The 21,455-nt window shown below is 48.1% G+C and overlaps 1 protein-coding gene across 2 annotated transcripts in view; it reads right to left on the bottom strand.

Annotated features, from left to right (window-relative positions):
• LOC140389195 (uncharacterized) overlaps positions 1-6,365 on the bottom strand; it is a 43,971-nt gene extending 37,606 nt beyond the window's left edge. Inside the window, exons 1-2 of one of the 2 annotated variants that reach the window (XM_072473358.1) lie at positions 6,331-6,365; positions 3,867-5,349 (exon numbers count right to left, since the gene is read on the bottom strand). In XM_072473358.1, the coding sequence (XP_072329459.1) occupies positions 3,867-4,733 (867 nt within the window). In that variant the 5' untranslated portion in view covers positions 4,734-5,349; positions 6,331-6,365. The other variant, XM_072473360.1, reaches the window with a different exon arrangement.
• Positions 6,366-21,455: the final 15,090 nt, after the last annotated feature.

The following is a 21,455-nucleotide window of genomic DNA, read 5'->3' on the forward strand; positions in this document are numbered from 1 at the left end:
AGGGCCAATCAAGGACAGTAGTCGGAACGTGTGCATGGAGTCTAAAGGTATAGGAGAAGCCCTAAATGAATACTTTTCTTCAGTGTTCACAAAGGAGAGGGGCCATGTTGTTGAGGAAGATAGTGCGATACAGGCTGGTAGGCTGGAGGAGGTAGAAATTCGGAAGGAAGATGTGTTAGAAATTTTGAGATATCTGAGGATAGATAAGTCCCCTGGGCCTGATGGGACATATCCTAGGATTCTTTGGGAGGCGAGGGATGAGATTACAGAGCCTTTGGCTTTGATCTTTATGTCCTCACGGTCTATAGGAATAGTGCCAGAAGACTGGAGAGAGGCGAATGTTGTCCCCTTGTTCAAGAAAGGGAATAGGCCAGTTAGTCTCACTTCGGTCACAGGTAAATTATTGGAAAGGGTCCTGAGGGATCGGATTTATGATCATTTGGAAAGATACAGTTTAATCCAGGATAGTCAGCACGGATTTGTGAGGGGTAAGTCTTGCCTCACAAGTTTGATTGTATTCTTTGAGGAGGTAACTAAGTACATAGATGAAGGTAGAGCAGTTGATGTCGTATACATGGGTTTTAGTAAGGCATTTGATAAGGTGCCCCATGGTCGGCTCATGCAGAAAGTAAGGAGGCATGGCATAGAGGGAATTTTGGCCAATTGGATCAGTAACTGGCTATCACATAGAACACAGAAGATGGTAAATTTTCAGCCTGGAGCCCAGTCACCAGCGGTGTACCACAGGGATCAGTGCTGGGTCCTCTGCTATTTGTGATTTTTATCAATGACTTGGATAATAGAGTTGAAGGTTGGGTTAGTAAATTTGCTGATGACACCAAGATTGGTGGAGTAGTGGATAATGTGGAGGGCTGTTGTAGGCTGCAAAGAGACATTGATAGGATGCAGAGCTGGGCTGAAAAGTGGCAGATGGAGTTCAACCCTGATAAGTGTGAGCTGATTCATTTTGTTAGGACAAATTTGAATGCGGATTACAGGGTTAACAGCAGGGTTCTGAAGAATGTAGAGGAGCAGAGAGATCTCGGAATTCATGTCCGTAGATCTCTGAAAGTTGCCACCCAAGTGGATAGAGCCGTGAAGAAAGCTTATAGTGTGTTAGCATTTATTAACAGGGGGATTGAGTTTAAGAGCCGTGAGATTATGCTGCAACTGTACAAGACCTTGGTTAGACCACATTTGGGGTATTGCAGTTCTGGTCACCTCATTATAGGAAGGATGTGGAAGTATTGGAAAGGGTGCGAAGGAGATTTACCAGGATGCTGCCTGGATTGGAGGGTAGGTCTTATGAGGAAAGGTTGAGGGAGCTCGGGCTTTTCTCATTGGAGGGAAGGAGGTGAGAGGTGACTTAATTGAGGTGTATAAAATGATGAGAGGGATAGATGAGTGGACGTTCAGCGACTTTTTCCGCGGTTGGATGTAGCTGTTACAAGGGTGCATAACTATAAGGTTCATGGTGGAAAATATAGGAGATTTGTCAGAGGTAGGTTCTTTACTCAGAGAGTGGTTGGGGCGTGGAACACACTCTCAGCTATGGTAGTGGTGTTGTACACTTTAAGAACTTTCAAGCGGTTATTGGACAGGCATATGGAGTGCACTAGAATGATTGGGAGTAGGTTGATTTGATCTTAGTTTCAGACTAGTTTGGCACAACATCGTGGGCCGAAGGGCCTGTACTGTGCTGCACAGTTCTATGTATGTTCTATATTCACCAATTAATGACCCCCTGTCCCTACCCCGTCACATCCGTCCACACACACACATCTTCCCTGCCGAGATCAAATGTCCCTTATTTCCTCAGAAATCATCACTTTGGCATCAATCTCTGAGTCATTGTCACTTTCTAAGCAAGAGTAGAGCTCCCACAAAGATGTCTTGGGAGCTTATTCTCTGCAAAAGGGCATCTTATCCATCCAAACAATCCTCAGAGTTCTGACTTGCTCCTACTGGGACTATTCTGCATACATTTGGTTTCAGACACCTCTCACCCAAAACCACATTGGTGGAGTCATCTGCTGATTTCTACGGAGTTGCCCGTGTGGAATGGAAAATTCCGATTCGGCCCACACCTGTTCCCACAGAAATGGGAACTGCTGTAATGGGTGCCAGGAACCACGGATTAGGGCTTCTTCTGCCATGTTCTTCATGATAGTGAGGCTCTATCATAGCAAAAATCCAGAGAGAAAAATATCCCTCAGAAGGGGTGGGGGAGGAGATAAATGGGTCGAGGAGGCAGTGGAGGGAGGAATCCTAACAAGGTCTGTGTCTTCCCTGTCCCCATGGCGTGACCTCGCCAGTACCAAAGGCATGTCCCGCAGCAGATGTCTCTGCACTGGGCTTCTGCTGTCCAGATGGAGCAGTTGCTACAATCGGAGAAAGATTTGGCCTCATTACATTCAAAGTCTCATTGCTTCTTTGCAGAAGATGACAAAGAGCCACCTTCTGCTGCTGAAAAATCTCATTGTTTCTTTGTAGATGCTTGTTTTGAATTTCATCCTGCTGCCTTAGAAACGCATTCTGCTGTCTCAGAACTTCATTCTGCTGCTGAAAAATCTCAATGTTTCTTTGCAAATGCCGTTGAATAATTTCAGTGTTTCTTTGTAGATGGCGCTGAAGAATCTCATTGCTTCTTTGCAGATTCTGGCTAACATCCATCTTAAATTCAGTCAAAGTTTCCTGAAGTAATATAGAAGTGGCCTGATAACTCTCTGTACTTTTAACCTGTTCCTGATGTAAGTGCTCAAGAGATTTCAGATCATCTTCATTTTCTTCACCAGCAGTATGGACCGGATGTTGTCCGTGTGCTCGTGGAGGCGGCGGAGCTTCTGCTCCCAAAGCCACATGTTCGGCACCTGCGGAAGGTTCTGAGCGCCCTCCCTCCACCATAGCAGCCAGAGCATCACAGGCCTCCTCCTTTACACAAGCCACAATATTTAACTTGAACTCATCAACACTAGCCTCCAAATCAGATATCTGATGCTTCTGATACTCCTCTCCCTCCTCCACTGCAGCTGCCATGCCACATTGCTGTGAGGAATTCACCTCCGTCCCTTCCTCATCAGCCCTTTCAGGAATCGCGGAAGCTGCTGCCAGCTCTCCTCCATCACCATCTGATGTGTCCATGGACAGCTCTGTATCTGTCAGAGGAGGAAAGTCACAATTATTATCTTTTGTCGCATAAATTAACTCTGCTCCTGATGGTTTAAACACTCAGCTGCTGACATCACCTTCACTCATCCCCATATCTGATCTGCCATTGGTTATCGTGGGGTTGGAGAGGCCAAACAGCTTCCTTGTGAGCTCCTCCTGTTCCGTCAGCTCCTTGATGTACGGAATCTGCTCTCCAGTCACTGAGCGCTCCTGGGTGTTATGGGCCAGCTTTGCCTAAAGGAAGAACTGAAAATTTTAAATAAATCTTGGCCCAGATTTTGCGGTGCCCTCTTGTGACACATTTTCCAAGTGCTGGAGACAGTTTTCAGCCTGTACCCAGGGGGACATCTGAATTGAAATCAATCTTATGACAATATCAGAGCCATCTCCAAGGCAAACGACAGAAATGACTAAAATGCCGCAGGGCGACTGTGGTGTCTGCCGGTCTGATGACCGTGAGAATGATTTGCCGCACAGCTTGGACATGAAGCGTTTCTCACCAGTGTGTGCAGAGGGCGGATTAGTCCGAGAATTATTTGTTACATACCAGACATGTGACTGGTTTGTCTTCTGTGTGAATGTGTTACCTTGCACAGAGGGAAAGTGACTCAGGGAATGATTTATTACATCCCATATATGTGTGAATATGTCGGTGGTACACAAGAAACCAGTGATTTCAAAAATAATTTTCCACATACCTTGCATGGGAAGGGTTTCTCCCCTGTGTGAATCATCTGATGAGATAGAAGGCTGTCTTTTCGTTTGAAAGTCATCTCACAAACATCACACCTGAAGGGCTTCTCCTCTGTGCGAACTCGTTGGTGTCGGTGGAGATTCGATAACTGCGAGAATGATTTCTCACACGTTTGGCATGTGAAGGGTTTCTCCCCCGTGTGAAGACGTTTATGCTGACTGAGGGTTGATGACAGTGTGAATGATCTGTCACACACCTCACACGTGAATGGTTTCTCCCCTGTGTGAAGACGTTGGTGTTTACGGAGGTACGATGAGTCGGTGAATGATTTGTCACATATTTTGCATGTGAAGCGTTTCTCCCCTGTGTGAAGACGTTTGTGTTCACTCAGCCTTGATGACCACGTGAATGATTTATCACACACTTCACAAGTGAAGGGTTTCTCCCCTGTGTGAATACGCTGGTGTTTACGCAGGTAAAATGACTCCGAGAATGATTTGCCACACATTTTGCACGTGAAGGGTTTCTCCCCCGTGTGAAGGTGCTGGTGTTTGCGGAGCGTTGATAACACGGAGAATGATCTGTCACACACCTTACATGTAAATGGTTTCTCACCTGTGTGAATGCGTTGGTGCTGACGGAGGGTCGATAATCGTGAGAAGGACTTGTCACAAACATCACACCTGAATGGTTTCTCCCCCGTGTGAATCAACTGGTGCATTAAGAGCTTCGTAGAATCCACAAAACCTTTATCGCATACATTACATCTGAATGGTTTCTCTCCCGTGTGAATCATCCGGTGCCTCAGGAGCCTGGTAGAATTTACAAAACCTTTATCACAGACATCACATCTGAATCGTTTCCCTTCCATGTGGCTGCCCTTGTGGTATCGGTAATTGTAACAATTGCACCTTAGAAGATTATATGAATTGTGGAGACCCCGACACACACCTCACACTTGAACAGTCTCCGTGTTGGAAGGAGCCAGTAGTTCACGAGGTTCGATGAATGATTGAAGCTCTCACCACATTTGGAGCCTACTCACACTTCTACCCAGCCTCAACCTGACCGATCACCCATAGCCAAACCTTCAGAAAGGTTGCTTCTGATGGAAGGTTCCACACCATTGACCAGTTTCAGATCTGATGATATGACAAAGCGCCTCTGTCCCAACTGATTTTCAGATAAAAGCAAATTATTGCGGATGCTGGAATCGGAAACTAAGAGAGAAAAATGCTGGAAAATCTCAGCAGCTCTGGCAGCATCTGTAAGGAGAGAAAAGAGCTAACGTTCGGAGACCAGATGACTCTTTGTCAAAGCTGATTTTCAGATGATGGTTTCACTGCCCAACAGTCTCTACTGATCAATGCTGTGAAGGGACTGGTTGTCTTCCCACAGTTGTGCAGATGTTCCTTTGGGTGACGGTCAGGATCTATCTGTGGTGTCTATAATCTCTGTATTTTCCAGTGATGTACTGTGCAATCCTTCTGTAAAACAGGAAAAGAAAACATGATTTCCTCCAACTCACTCTCCTCCTTTGCTGAAGGCGCGGATTCCTCAGTTGGGGACTATTCCACAGTGAGTGCCAGTCTGCCATTCCCCTGTGTGGGGCATCAGATGCTAATCCTATCGTTTTCCTCACTTAACTGTCACACACACTCTATGTTTCCAGCAGGGACGCTGGATAGTGATCAGGAGCTGACAATGTGGCTACTTTCTTTCCTCCATCCAGACCCCATTTCCCAGTCACCATGAGGACAATGGAAAAGACAATCCGGTAGTGTCCATCAATTCACCGTGAGCTCAAGTTGTGCTGGCAAAGACCAGTTTTACTCTTTTCGAGTATATGTTTAAAATAAAAACAGAGGAAAAATGTTAATTCAATGGAAATTTTGAAATTTCTCCCCTTGCTTTCCAAAATTATTTGAAGAAAACACACTGGGCAGTAAGTGTTGGAAGCTAAGGAAACTATTGCTTCAGTGTAGCTGCTTGAAAGGTTCTGGTTTATCCTGGGTAATTAGATACATGGCACTCACTCAGGCTGCACATCCTAAATTCAGTTCTCAGTCACAGCACTGGGCTAAAGTATCAAATCCAGGCCCAGGCTTCTGGGAAAGGCCGAAGCCTTCAGGTAAAATATTTAAAGAAGACATTAAAAGACATTTCAATAACTGTGTCTCTTCCCATATAATTACACCTCACCTTCTCATATTCAGCAATGACCCATCAACAAAACTCAGCCTGTAAATCAGAAGGGAAATGCTTCCAATAAACACTCAATTGTCCAACACACAGCCAATCAAACAGCTCAGCACAAAGCACCGAGTAAACAGGTCTCTGAGCTGGATCTTCTCACACAGCATAAGGGGCATTTCCACACCTGATTGCCCACAGGATAGTCAGACTGCCTGAACATTAGTGTGGATATTGTGCAATGTAATTCTTCTAAATTCTGCTCCTTCACTCACCATCTCCTGACTTGGTTTGGAGTCCCTACAGGAAGTGAAACAGCTGTGGTAGAGGAAGAGGAGAGAATGGGCAGAGTGGGTGGGTTCTCTGATTGACGTCTCTCACAGACAATCCAAATATTTCTGCAGGAACAGGACTTTCCTGAAGTTTGGGAAACTGACCGGGAAAACGGAGGCGACTTTGAGCAGCAGCTCAAGTGGGAATTTAAACTTGTCATTGTCCAATCTGAATAATTGCCCCATCTATTATTGCAGCTGCTGTCTCAGTTCCCCTGGTAAATGTTTTAAATGGGAAAATGCTTTGGAAATCAGAAGCACAAACGTACTTAGGAGTCCTCGTTCAAGATTCTTTTAAAGTTAGCGTGCAGGTTCAGTCGGCAGTTAGAAAGGCAAATGCAATGTTAACATTCATGGCGATAGCATTTCCGGTGGCGGCTATGAAGGAGTAAGTCGCACATTTGGTGGCTCCCGCTCGGGTCGGACTTTTGGACCTTTTCCCCCGATTTTTTTACCGGACTTGATTTGGAAAATCGATGATAGAGGCAATTGTGTACGGGATTCCCACATCGGTGCATGGAGAGGCGGACTAGAAGTGCTCGCAAAGGCAGAAACAGATGGACAGAGAAGGCTTGGGCTGAAGCTGCAGTGGGAGACAGCATGGCAGATCACCGGAGCTCTGGTTTGTCGACACAGCGGTCAACAGAGCAGCTGATGCAAGTTATCCAGGAGGACTTCGCCAAACAGAATCAGGACTGCTTGGACCCGATTAAAGAGTCAATTGCGCGGCTGGAGCTTAGATTGGATGCCCAAGATCGGGCGATCCAGAAAGTAGAGAAGGCGCTGGCTGACCAGGAGGAACATCAAACTGTGGTGGAGATGGAAGTGGGGCTGCTGAGAGACCAACAGAAAAGGCTCTTGGAGAAGATGGAGGACCTAGAGAATAGGTCCCGACAGCAGAACTTGAGAATCGTTGGGCTCCCGGAGAGGTCCAAAGGAACAGATGCTGGGGCATACATAGGGGCATGTTTGAGAAGCTGCTGGGGAAGGGGACATTCTCCCGACCCTTGGAGGTGGACAGGGCTCACAGAACGCTCGCGAGGAAGCCGCGAATGGGAGACCCCCCGAGGGCAATGGTGGTGAGGTTTCACAGGTATTTGGATAAGGAGCATATTTTACAGTGGGCCAAGCAGACACAGAGCTGTAAATGGGAGAACAGTATCCTGCGGATCTATCGGGACCTGAGTGTGGAGGTGGCCAGGAGAAGAGCAGGGTTCAACCAGATAAGATCAATCCTTTTTAAGAAAAAGGTGAAGTTCAGACTGCTGTATCCGGCCCATCTCTGGGTCACGTAGGAGGAGCAACATTTTTATTTTGAGTCGCCTTTGAGTCTGGACTTTGCGAAAAGGAAAGGACTGGTGGCGGACTGAGAACTTTGAACTTTGCTGCAATGTTCATGTTTTAAAAAGTTTCTCGTTTTTCATTCAGTGGACGTTATTTGTAATGCCTTCTGTATTGATTTGGGGCCAGTTGCAGAGCTGAGTGAGTTAAAGTTCACATTTGCACTGTTGGGGGATGGAGGTGTGTTAGTTAGATGCTGGATCTTTTGCTTGATCTTTTCTTTGTTTCGTAGTTTTTTTTCTTTTTGTCAGGCAATTGTGTTGGGATTGTCTTTTATTTGAATATGTGTGTATGAGTGGGGGGGGGAAGGTGGGGTGGGAGGATGTTTGACGCCAGGGGCGAGGGCCACCAAGCTAGCTGGGCGGGCTAGCTCACGGAATAGTGGGGGGTGAGCAGATGTTAGGCTTATCAAAGGGGTCGATTTACTTTGTGCTGTTACTGGGGGTGGGGGGGGGAATGTTCTGCTGACGAGGGAGGGACTTTTGCCAAGGGACAGAGAGGTCGGGGGTGGAGGCTGCCTGGGGCAGGCAGGTGGAGACATGGGGCGGGGGCTGGAGACTGGCCCAAGAAAGGGGATGGCTGATCGGCGAGTGGGGGGGGTGGGGGGGGTGGGGGGGGGGGGCGATGAGCCCACCCACTCGGCTGATCACCTGGAATGTACGAGGGCTAAATGGGCCGGTCAAAAGGGCATGCGTGTTCGCGGATTTGAGAGGTCTGAAGGCGGACGTGGTAAGGCTACAGGAGACGCACCTTAGAGTAGCTGACCAGATTAGATTAAGGAAGGGATGGGTCGGACAGGTTTTTCACTCGGGACTGGACTTGAAGACTAGAGGGGTCGCGATCCTGATCAACAAGCGGGTGGTGTTTGAGGCAGGAAGAATCGTTTCGGATGTGGGAGGCCGGTACATTATGGTCAGTCAGTTATGGAAATTGGAGGGGGTGCAGGTGGTACTAGTAAATGTGTATGCGCCAAATTGGGACGATGTGGAGTTTATAAAGAGGATGCTGGGGAAGATACCAGATCTGGATTCGCATAAGTTCTGTCATGGGAGGGGACTTCAACACAGTTATTGACCCTGGTTTAGATCGGTCAAGCTCAAAAACAGGCAGGGTGCCAGCAATGGTAAAGGAACTAAAAGGGCTCATGGAGCAGATGGGGGGGGGGGGGGGGGGGGGGGGGGAGGTGGACCAATGGAGATTTGGGCAGCCGAGAGTGAAGGAATTCTCCTTCTATCTCTCACATGCATAAAGTGTACTCCCGGATTGATTTTTTTATTTTGAGCAGGGCTCTACTGATGGGGGTGGTGGACACAGGGTACTTGACGATCACAATCTCAGACCATGCCCCGCACTGAGTTGACCTACAGGTTAGTAAAGACAGTAACCAGCGCCAGCACTGGAGGTTAGACGTGGGACTTTTAGCTGACGACGAGGTGTGCGGGCGGCTGAGGAAATGTATTCAGAACTACCTGGAAGTCAACGACATGGGGGAAGTTCCGGCAACGGTGGTCTGGGAGGCATTGAAGGCAGTGGTTAGATGGGAGCTGATCTCGATACGGGCCCACAGGGAGAAGGCAGACAGGGCAGAGACGGACCAACTGGTAAAGGAGATACTATAGGTCGGAAGGAGGTATGCGGAGACCCCAGAGGCAGGGCATTTAAGGGAACGGCGGAGGCTACAGGCGGAGTTTGGCTTGTTAATCACAGGGAGGGCGGTAGAGCAGCTGAGAAAGGCGAGGGGTACAATTTATGAGCATGGAGAGAAGGCCAGCAGAATGCTTGCACAACTGCTTAGAAAGAGGGAGGCGGTCCTCCCCAGATTTCTGTTCGTCTTCCAGTGCCTTCCCATCTTCATCCCGAAGCCCTTCTTTAAGCGGGTGAACAAAATCATTTCGGGATTCGTATGGGCAAATAAGAACCCGCGAGTAAAGAGACTGTACCTAGAGCGCAGTCGGGGGGTGGGGGGGTGGGGGAGGGGTGCGGCTGGCGCTGACAAACCTTTGCAGCTACTATTGGGCGGCTAACATAGCCATGATTAGGAAATGGGTATTGGGGGAGGGGTTGACGTGGGAGCGGTTAGAGGCGGCCTCATGTAAAGGTACCAGCCTAAGAGCACTTGTAATGGCACCTCTGCCGTTCTCACCGGCCCGCTACTCCTCTAGTCTGGTGGTGGTGGCAGCATTAAAGATCTGGGGTCAGTGGAGAAGGCACAGGGGGGTGGAGGGAGCCTCAGTCTGGACCCCGATACGTAATAATCACAGATTTGTCCCGGGCAAGACAGACGGAGGGTTTCAAAGCTGGCATAGGGCAGGCATTAAAAGGATGGGGGACCTTTTCATAGACGGGACCTTTCCCAGCCTGAAAGCGCTAGAGAAGAAATTCAGTTTGCTCCCTTGAAATGCTTTCAGATACCTTCAGGTAGGTACCTGCCTTTCTGAAAAAACAGGTGGTATCATTCCCGCTGCTACCCCCATGCAGGATATGGGATAAGGTGGTCTCCAGCACCTGGGCAGGGGAGGGGAAGATGTCGGACATCTACCGGGAACTTCAGGAGGTGGAGGAAGCCCCAGTAGAGGAGCTTAAGGGCAAATGGGAGGATGAGCTAGGTGGGGAGCTGGATGCGGGCTTCTGGGTGGATGCCCTAAATAGGGTCAAGTCCTCTTTATCATGTGCCAGGCTTAGTTTAATCCAGTTTAAGGTGGTCCACCTGGCGCACAAGACGGCAACCAGGATGAGCAAGCTCTTTGGGGTTGAGGATAAATGTGCGAGGTGTGCAGGAAGCCCTGCAGATCATGTCCATATGTTCTGGGCATACCCGGCTCTTAAGGGATTCTGCAGGGTTTTGCTAAGGCAATGTCCAAGATCTTAGACACGCGGGTGGTGCCGAGTCCAGAGATCGCGATCCGGGAGTTCAGGAAGCGAAAGATATTGACGTATTGGCCTTTGCCTCCCTGGTAGCCCGGAGACGGATCCTTTTAATGTGGAGGGACTCGAAGCCCCCAAGTGTGGAGACCTGGATTGGTGACATGGCTGGGTTTCTCCGTCTCGAGAAAATAAAGTTTGCCTTGAGAGGGTCCATGGCAGGGTTCTCTCGGAGGTGGTAGCCGTTCCTCGACTTTCTAGAAGAGCAGTAAAGGTCAGCAGCAGCAGCATCCCGGGGGGGGTAGGAGGGGGGGGGGAGAATCGTTAGGTTGTATTGTTCTTTTCTTTGTGTATATGGTTAACATTTATTTTGTTCTGTTGTTGCGTACGGTTATGGAAAAAATTTGTTTTTGACAAAAATTTGAATAACAATTTTTTGTTTTAAAAAGAAAGAGGGAGGCAGCCAGGGAGATGGGGAAAGTAAAGGATGGGGACGGGAGCCTGGTTGGAGACTCAGCAGGAGTTCAAGGAGTTTTATAGTAGGCTGTACGAGTCGGAACCCCAAGCTGGACCAGAGGGGATGAGGCACTTCCGAGAGGGGCTGAATTTCCCGAAGGTGGACGGGGAGCTGGCAGAAGGGCTGGCGGCCCAGATCGGGATTGCTTCCCCTGATGATGTCACAGGCCATGATTTCGCTGATCCTGAAGCGGAACAAGGACTCGGAGCTGTGTGGGTTCTACAGGCTGATATCCCTATTGAATGTGGATGCCAAACTGCTGGCCAAAATTCTGTCCTCTAGGATTGAGGACTGTGTGCAGGAAGTTATTGGGGAGGACCAGACGGGGTTTGTTAAGGGAAGGCAGTTGGTGGCCAATGTAAGAAGGTTGTTAAACGTGATCATGATGCCCCCGGAAGGTAGGGAGGTGGAGGTAGTGATCGCAATGGATGCAGAAAAGGCTTTTGATCGGGTAGAATGGAAATATCTGTGGGAGGTACTGGGACGGTTCAGATTTGGGCGGGGCTTTATCGACTGGTCAGGTTGCTGTATCAGGCTCCTGTGGCGAGTGTACGGACGAATAGGACAATATCGGATTACTTTAGGCTGCATCGGGGGACAAGACAGGGATGCCCGCTCTCCCCACCGTTGTTCGCGTTAGCCATAAAGCCACTGTCAATTGCACTGAGGCTTCAAGGGGCTGGTCCGCAGACGACCTGCTCCTGTATGTACCAGACCCAGAAGAGGGGATGGAAGAAATCATGAGGATTTGGGAGGAATTTGGCCAGTTTTCGGGTAATAAACTAAATATGGGGAAAAGTGAGATGTTTGTGGTCCAGGCAAGGGGCAGGAGAGGCGACTGGGGGAACTGCCATTTAGAGTAGTAGGGGGAAGCTTTCGGAACCTAGGCATTCAAGTGGCGTGGGAATGGGAACGGCTGCACAAACTAAATCTGGCCCGACTAGTAGACCAAATAAAGGATGATATTCAGAGGTGGGACGCGCTCCCGTTAGTTAGCTAGGAGGATCCAGACGGTGAAGATGACAGTCCTCCCGAGATTCCTGTTTGTTTTTCAGTGTCTCCCCATCTTTATTCCGCAGTCCTTTTTTAAACAGGTCAACAAAGTGATTACTGGCTTTGTATGGGCGGGCAAGACCCCGCGAGTAAAAAAGGGGATGCCTGAGCGGAGCTGGGGAGTGGACGGGCTGGCGCTGCCAAACTTCAATAATTACTACTGGGCGGCGAATATAGCCATGATCAGGAAGTGGGGGCGGTGGGGGGGGGGGTCAGCATGGGAGCGTATGGAGACGGTCTCATTCAAGGGCACCAGCTTGGGGCGCTGATAACGGTGCCTCTGCCATTCCCGACGGCACTGTACTCCACCGTCCAATGGTGGTGGCGGCCCTGAGAGTCTGGGGGCAGTGGAGGAGACATGTGGGTGCGAAGGGAGCATCGGCCTGGTCTCCAATCTGTAATAATCACTGGTTTGCCCCAGGAAGGATGGATGGGGGTTTCGGAGATGGCAGAGAGCAGGGATTGAGAGGATGGGAGATGTGTTTATAGAGAGGAGCTTTCCCAGCCTGAGTGAGCTGGAGGAGAAATTTGGATTGGTGAGGAGAAACGAGCTTAGGTACCTGCAGGTGCAGGCCTTCCTACGTAGGCAGGTTTCAACCTTCCCGCTCCTACCACCAAGGGGGATACAGGACAGTGTAGTTTCCAGAGTGTGGGTGCGAGAAGGGAAGGTCTCCGACATCTACAGGGAAGTCATGGAGTCTGAGGAGACGCAGACCGAGGAGTTGAAACGCAAGTAAGAAGAGGAGTTAGGAGGAGAGATAGAGGATGGTCTCTGGGCGGACGCGCTGAGTAGAGTTAACGTGTCCACAACATGTGCCTGCTCAGCCTGATACAGTTTAAGGTTGTTCACCGGGCTCAAATGACAGTGGCCCGGATGAGCAGGTTCCTTGGTATAGAAGACGGGTGTGCAAGGTGTGATGGGAGGACCAGCGGACCATGTCCACATGTTCTGGACATGCCCAAAGCTTAGGGGATTTTGGCAGTGGTTTGCAGATGTCATGTCCACGGCGTTGAAAACAAGGGTGGCACCGAGTCCAGCGATGGCGATTTTCAGGGTGTCGGAGAAAGAGGCAGACGTTCTGGCCTTTGCTTCCCTGGTAGCCCGGAGACAGATACTATTAGCTTGGAGGGACTCAAAGCCCCCAAAGTCAGAGACCTGGCTATCTAACATGGCCAGCTTTCTCTGTTTGGAAAAAATCAAGTTCGCCTTGAGAGGGTCACTGTTAGGGTTCGCCAGAAGGTGGCAACCGTTCGTCGACTTCTTGGCGGAAAATTAATCATCAGCAGAGTTTAGCTTAGTTTAGTGTAGGGGGTTAATAAAGATGGGACCTGTAAGGGAGGAAGACGGTGTTTGCACTATATATATAAATTCATGTACATTGTTTATTTTGTTGTTGTTGTAAAACCAAAAATACCTCAATAAAATGTTTATTAAAAAATAACATTCATGTCGATAGGGCTAGAATAGATGTACTTCTGAGGCTGAATGAAGCTGTTCGACATATCAAGTTGGAGTATTGTGAGCTGTTTTGGGCCCCGTATCTCAGAAAGGATGTGGTGGCCTTGCAGAGGTCCATAGGAGGTTCACAAGAATTATCCCTGAAATGAAGAACTTATCATATGAGTTGAGGACTCTGGGTCTCTACTCATTGGAGTTTAGAAGGATGAGGATGGATCGCATTAAAACTTACTGTTACTGAGAGGCCTGGATACAGTGGGCGAGGAGAGGATGTTTCCACGAGTAGGAAAAGCTAGAGCCCGAGGGCACAGTATCAGACAAGGAACGATTCTTTAAAACTGAGATGAGGAGGAATTTCTTCAGCCAGGAGGTGGTAAATCTGTGGAACTCATTGCCACAGAAGGCGATAGAGACCAAATCACTGAGTGTCTTTAAGACAGAGATAGATAGGTTCTTGATTAATACGGGGATCAGGGATCATGGGGAGAAGGCAGGAGAACGGGGATGAGAGACGTATCAGCCATGATTGAATCACGAAGCTGACTCAATGGGCCAAATGTCCTAATTCTACTCCAATGCTTTATGGTCTTCTAGACAAGGTCCCACATGGGATGTTTATGGGCCAGGGTTTAGAAACTCCAAAGTGTATTATGAAGTTCACCTGACCTCTTCAAGACAGGATCTACTCCCATTTGGAAGCAAATGGACATATTAGCAAGAGGCAGCATGGTTTTGTGAAGGGGAGATCGTGTCTCACTAACTTGATAGAGTTTTTCGAAGAGGTCACAAAGATGATTGATGCAGGTAGGGCACTGGATGTTGTCTATATGGACTTCAGTAAGGCCTTTGACAAGGTCCCTCATGGCAGACTGGTACAAAAGGTGAAGTCACACAGGATCAGTGGTGAGCTTGCAAGATGGATACAGAACTGGCTAGGTCATAGAAGGCAGAGAGTAGCAATGGAAGGATGTTTTTCTAATTGGAGGGCTGTGACTAGTGGTGTTCCGCAGGGATCAGTGCTGGGACTTTGCAATTCGTAGTATAGATAAATGATTTGGAGGAAAATGTAACTGGTCTGATTAGTAAGTTTGCAGACGTCACAAAGGTTGGTGGAATTGCGGATAGCGATGAGGACTGTCAGAAGATACAGCAGGAGTTAGATCGTTTGGAAGCTTGGGCAGAGAGATGGCAGATGGAGTTTAATCCGGACAAATGTGAGGTAATGCATTTTGGAAGGTCTAATGCAGGTAGTGAATATACAGTGAATGGTAGAACCCTCAAGAGTATTGACAGAGAGATCTAGGTGTACAGGTCCACAGGTCACTGAAAGGGGCAACACAATTGGAGAAGGTAGTCAAGAAGGCATACGGCATGCTTTCTTTCATTGGCCGGGGCATTGAGTATAAGAATTGGCAAGTCATGTTGCAGCTGTATAGAACCTTAGTTAGGCCAGAAGGATGTGGAGGCTTTAGAGAGGGGGGAGAAGAGATTTACCAGGATGTTGCCTGGTATGGAGGGCATTAGCTATGAGGAGCGGTTGAATAAACTCGGTGTGTTCTCATTGGAACGATGGAGGTTGAGGGGCGACCTGATAGAGGTCTACAAAATGATGAGGGGCATAGACAAAGTGGATAGTCAGAGGCTTTTTCCCAGGGTAGAGGGGTCAATTACGAGGGAGCATAAGTTTAAGGTGCGAGGGGCAAGGTTTAGAGGAGATGTACGAGGCAAGTTTTTTTACACAGAGGGTAGTGGGTGCCTGGAACTCGCTGCCGGAGGAGGTGGTGGAAGCAGGGACGATAGTGACATTTAAGGGGCATCTTGACAAATACATGAATAGGATGGGAATAGAGGGATACGGACCCGGGAAGTGTAGAAGATTTTAGTTTAGACGGGCAGCATGCTCGGCACAGGCTTGGAGGGCCGAAGGGCCTGTTCCTGTGCTGTACTTTTCTTTGTTCTTTGTACAACCTTTATGTTGAATTTGGCTAGGATGAGCACAAAAGCCTTCACTGCAGGTGTGATTCATCAGACTTCCTAGGCACTTTAACCATAACAAGTTTTATTCTAAGAATGTAGCTAAGAGATATATAAATATAGCAAGAATTTTTATCAATTATAAACATAAAGACGCCACACAGCTACAGTAATCTATGTATATAAAACTTAATGAATTCCCCCTTAGCTGTTCAATAACAAAATCCAATTAAACCAAAATCTCTTTTCAAGGACGTGGCCCAGCACATTGTATTCTCACTTGAACTGGTTCTTTTCCTGAAATTTTGATCCAGTTCCAACCAGCAGATTCAAACTCCTTCCGGAAAGAAACTCTATCTTTAAAGTTACCAAAGCAGATAACCACATCCAATGTGCTTTTTACTGGTACAGCTTTTTCAAATGAAAACAGAGAAACACACTTCTTTCTCCTTCTGCAGTCCACAGCAGTCAAACTGAAACTGAAACCCCCTCTCACCTCACAGCCACACCCAGTGTGTGACAAGTCACATGATAAGAGACTAAACCTTTCTTAAAGGGACACTCACATGACAGGGGTCTTATAAAGAAGGCAAATGCACCATGGAATACAGGGTAATTTGATAAGGTGGATTCAAAATTGGCTTAGATGAAGGAGAGAGAGGGTGATCTTAAACAGAAGATTATATCCAGAACTAAGGGTCACAGTTTAAGGATAAGTGGTAAACCTTTTAGGACTGAGGTGAGGAGGAATTTCTCCACTCAGAGAATGGTAAATCTGTGGAATTAACTACCATAAAAAGTAGTTGAGGTGAAAACATTGTGTAATTTTAAGAAGGAATTAGATAAAGCTCTTGAGGACTTCCGGTGGCGGCCATGGGGTGAGTGGTCTCACACAGGGCAACTCCTGCTTGAAGGTGTTGAGAAGAGCTCTTTTTAGCCCAAATCAGGTTTAACTTTACAGAAAGGTGTCACTGGGTCGGAGGAGAAGTTCTCCCCAGGAGAGGTATGTCTGCTGGTTACCAAACCAGGTAGAAGAAGGTGAAGGACTTGGTTAAGGAGTTGGAAGGGACCTGTGGCGTAGTAGCCAGTGGAAAAATGGCGGAGGGGGAAGGGTCATTGCAAGTACCAAAGTTCCAGATGGAACAGTTGATGGCCTTCATCAAGGAAGAGTTCCGCCAGCAGAGGAAGGAGATACAGGAGGATCGTTTGAAGGCTATCGATGGGGCTGTGGCACCCCAGAAGGGATCGATGGAAAGGGTGGAGAAATGCTTGGAGGCACAGGAGTCGCAAATCTGAGAGATTGAGAAGGTGATGTCGGGTGGTGGCACTGGAGGCGGAGGTGGGGCTCTTAGGAGATGTTTACAAGACATTGAGAGTAAGGGTAGAGGACCAGGAAAATAGGTTGAGAAGGCAGAATCTGCGAATAGTTGGCCTGCTTGAAGGAGTGAAAGGTGCGAGTGCCACGAGGTACGTTTTGAGGATGCTGGCGGGGCTGATGGTGGAGGGCGTACTGGGCAAGGCCACTGAAGTGGACAGAGTGCCCAGGCTGCTGAGGCAGAAGCCCAGAGCAGGGGAGCCACCCTGGGCGGTGATAGCGAGGCTCCAAAAGTTTGTGGAGAAAGAAAAGGGTCTGCAGTGGGCCAGAGAGAAGCGCAACTACGAATGGGAGAGGAACAAGGTCTGAATATACCAGGACATTGGAGTTGAACTGGCAAAACGCTGTGCATCCAACAGGGCCAAGGCAGTGCTGTATCGACAAGAGGATCTGATTTGGGGTGCTCTACCCGGCGAAACTATGGGTAACTCCTGAAGGCAGAGAATACTATTTTAGGACCCCAGAAGCAGCCAATGACTTTATCAAGGAGCATAAACTGGGGAGAACTGAACAGTTTTGGGAGAGGGAGTTGCTGGCACTTTGAAGTAATTGAGAATGCGAGTAGAGTGGGAGGGTTTCTTTTTTCTGTTTTCACTCCCTTTTTCTTTTTGTTTATCTTTGGGGAAGATGACCTATGGTTTGAGATAAGTCTTTGTTTGGGTGGGGGAGGGTGCAGTCCGCAGGCAGCCTTCTTCACAGAAAGAAGTCTTACAACAGCACGGTAGCATTGTGGATAGCACAAATGCTTCACAGCTCCAGGGTCCCAGGTTCGATTCCGGCTTGGGTCACTGTCTGTGCGGAGTCTGCACATCCTCCCCGTGTGTGCGTGGGTTTCCTCCGGGTGCTCCGGTTTCCTCCCACAGTCCAAAGATGTGAGGGTTAGGTGGATTGGCCATGCTAAATTGCCCATAGTGTCCAAAATTGCCCTTAGTGTAGGGTGGGGTTACTGGGTTATGGGGATAGGGTGCTCTTTCCAAGAGCCGGTGCAGACTCGATGGGCCGAATGGCCTTCTTCTGCACTGTAAATTCTATGATAATCTATGAAACACCAGTTGTTAGTTAAAGTCCAACAGGTTTATTTGGAATCATTAGCTTTCGAAGCGTAGCTCCTTCATCAGATGAAGGACATTTACCTGGTATTGTACGACGTCCTACTGTACCCACACCAGTCCAACATTGGCATCTCCACATAATGGCTTCTTCACAGAACAAAGAGGTGAAGGTGGGGGAGGGGTGGGCTGGGGTCAGTAGGAGGAGCCTTTGGGCAGGAGTTGCCACGCTGGCGGGAAATGCTGGTGAATGGAAATGAGGTGAGGGAGAAGGCCGAGAGATATGGTTGTGGAGGGGGCAGGGTGTTTGGGTTCGGGGGGGCAGTGATGCGGTGTGGCAAGGTTGGAGAAGAAACATGGTCAGGGATGGAGAAAGGGGCCATCTTGGATGGGCCAGGTACAGGGTGAGATTAACGGGGATGAAGCCAAAAGGGGAGGATGACAGATGGTAGAGGTGAATGGAGGAGTAAGACCCTGGTACGGCCGATAACATGGAATGTGCGAGGGCTCAATGGACCGGTGAAGAGATCTCGGGCATTTGCGAACCTAAGGAGTTTAAAAGCAGAGGTGGTCTTTCTGCAGGAGATGCACCTCCACGTGAAGGACCAGGTTAGGCTAAAGAAGTGATGGATGGGTCAGGCTTTCCACTCAGGGTTTGATTCAAAGTTGTGAGGGGTGGCAATTTTGATGAGCAAGAAAACTGGGTTTGTGAACGCGAAGAGTGTGAGGGACCCGGGTGGCAATAATGTGATGGTGAATGGGGTGACATGGTAGCACAGTGGTTAGCACTGTTGCTTCACAGGGCCAGTATCCCGGTTTCGATTCCCAGCTTGGGTCACTGTCTTGCAGAGTCTGCATGTTCTCCCCTTGACTGCATGGGTTTCCTCCGGGTGCTCCTGTTTTCTCCCACAAGACCCGAAAAACGTGCTTGTTAGGTGAATTGGACATTCTGAATTCTCCCTCAGTGTACCCAAACAGGTGGCGGAGTGTGGCGTCTTGGGGATTTTCACATAACTTCATTGCAGTGTTAATGTAAGCCTACTTGTGATACTAATAAAGATTATTACAATAATAATTATTATTATTAGAAGAGGCGCCGGTGGTACTGGTGAATGTGTATGCATTGAATTGGGACGATGTAGGTTTTATGAGGAGGATGTTAGCAGCAATCCTAGACTTGGCCACGCACCAGTTGATTATGCGAGGAGATTTTAATTGTGTCCTCGAGCTGAGGATAGATATGTTGAGCCCCAGGATAATGGGTAGAGTCCGAATGGCAAAGTTGCTGGGTGGGTTTATGGAAAAGATGGGTATGGTGGACCCGTGATGTTTCAAGAACTATGGGGGAAGGGAATATTCCTTTTTCTCACATGTTTACAGGCTGTATTCAAGAATCAACTTTTTTGTGATGAGCCACGAGGCTTTCGTTGGGATGAAAAGGGCAAAATACGTGGGGATAGTAATCTCGGACCATGCACCCCACTGACTGGAGATTTGGCTTAGATCGGGACGGGAGCAGAGGCCGTGGTGGAGGCTTGATTCGGGGTTGTGGCAGATGGAAGGTTCTGCGATAAAGTGCGGGCTGAGATTAAAGATTATGGAGAATTGAACCAAAATGGGAAGGTGGCGGTGGCCACTAAAAGCGGTGGTCCCTGGAGAAATTATCTTGTTTAAGGCACATGCAGATCGGGAAAGGAGGGAGGAATATGAACGGCTAATGAACGCGATAATGGAGGTAGATAGGGAGTACTCGAGGGCACCCACCATGATGGGATTGGCGAAGAGGAAAAAAATTACAGGGGCAATTTGTTAGATTGACTGGCGAATAATTCTGTTGGGGGGCGATCAGCAACACTGCCAAGGGTGGCGGCCTGGCTGGGGGACTTTTATGACTTTCTTCGGTTGGAAAAGATCAAGTACGAATTAAGGGGTTTAGCGGAGGGCTTTGAAGCAATGTGGGGGGGGGGTGTTCGTGGCCATGTTTGAGGAGCTGTTCATCACTAAGGGGTGAGGAAGGGAGGAGTGGGGTGAAAAGTGGGAACATTTGTACAAATAGTATAGTTGTCTGTTGGGGAGTTTGTTATCGAATTGTTTATGTTTTGTAACCTTTTGTCTAAGTTTGGAATAAAATACGTTTAAAGAAAAGATATAGCTCCTGGGGCTAAGGGGATCAAGGGATAGGAGGGAAGGTGGAGTATTGAACTTGTTGATCAGCCATGATCATAATGAATGGCAGAGCAGACAATGCTTCTATTTTCTATGTATGTACGACAGAAGAATTTAGTGACTGAAGGCCAGTGTCCAGAGGCATACCACAGAGATCTGTACTGGGTCCTGTATTATTCATCATTTACATAAACGATATAGATGACTATGTGAGGGACGGGATCAATAAGTTTGTGAATGACACAAAGATTGGTCAGGTAATTGACAGTAAGGTTGAGTGTCTTGGGTTACAGGACAATATTGGCACGATGGACAAATGAGCAGACAAGTGGCAGATGGAATCTTTCCTTGAAAAGTGTGAAATGATAGACTTTAGAAGGAGTAATTTGACAAACTCCTATTCAATGAACGGAAGAAGACTGGAAGTTCTGAGGAACAAAGGGACTTTGGCATGTATGTCCATGGATCTCTGAAGGCAGAAAGACAGGTTAATAGAGTGGTGGGACACTTGTCTTTTTCAATTGAAGCATCGATTACAAAAGCAGGGTGCAGAGTTGTATAGAACTTTGATGAGGCCACAGCTGGAGTACTGTGTGCAATTCTGGTCATCACGTTGTAGGAAGGATGTGATTGCACTGGAGGGGGTGCAGAGAAGATTTAAGGATGGAACATTTAAATGATGAAGTGGGGTTGTATAGGCTTGGATCGTTTTCATTGGAGCAGAGAATACTGCAAAATGACCCGATCAAAATGATAAGTGGCAGGGAGAGGGAGTGGCTGTTCCCCAATAATCACAAGGGGACACAAGTTCAAGCTCAGGGGTAGGGTGTTTAATGGGGCTGTGAAGAAAAACCTTTTTACCAGAAGGTAGTGACGGTCTGGAATGCATTGCTTGGGAGGGTGGTAGAGGCAGGTTGCCTCACACCCTTTAAAAATGTACCTGGATGAGCACTTGGCATGTCATAAAATTTAAGGCTATGGGCCAAGTGCTGGTAAATGGAATCAGGTAGGTCAGGTGTTTTTCACATGTCGGTGCAGACTTGATGGGCCATGTGGTGATCTGTGTATATTAAGCAAGGGGTCAATGTAGATGCAATACAACTGAGCAATCACTGATTGCTTCCTGATACCACAAAGGACACTCGCACCAAATACGCAAATTACCGATTGAGCGGGAGGTATAAAAACACACAAACAGGAAGTCAGCACACACTTCCCAGGAACGGGAGTTGGTAGCAAGACACAGACAGGCAGCTCAAATGTAACTTAAAG

The sequence above is a fragment of the Scyliorhinus torazame genome, chromosome 14 (genome assembly GCF_047496885.1).
Source record: "Scyliorhinus torazame isolate Kashiwa2021f chromosome 14, sScyTor2.1, whole genome shotgun sequence".
Taxonomy (NCBI): Eukaryota; Metazoa; Chordata; class Chondrichthyes; order Carcharhiniformes; family Scyliorhinidae; genus Scyliorhinus; species Scyliorhinus torazame.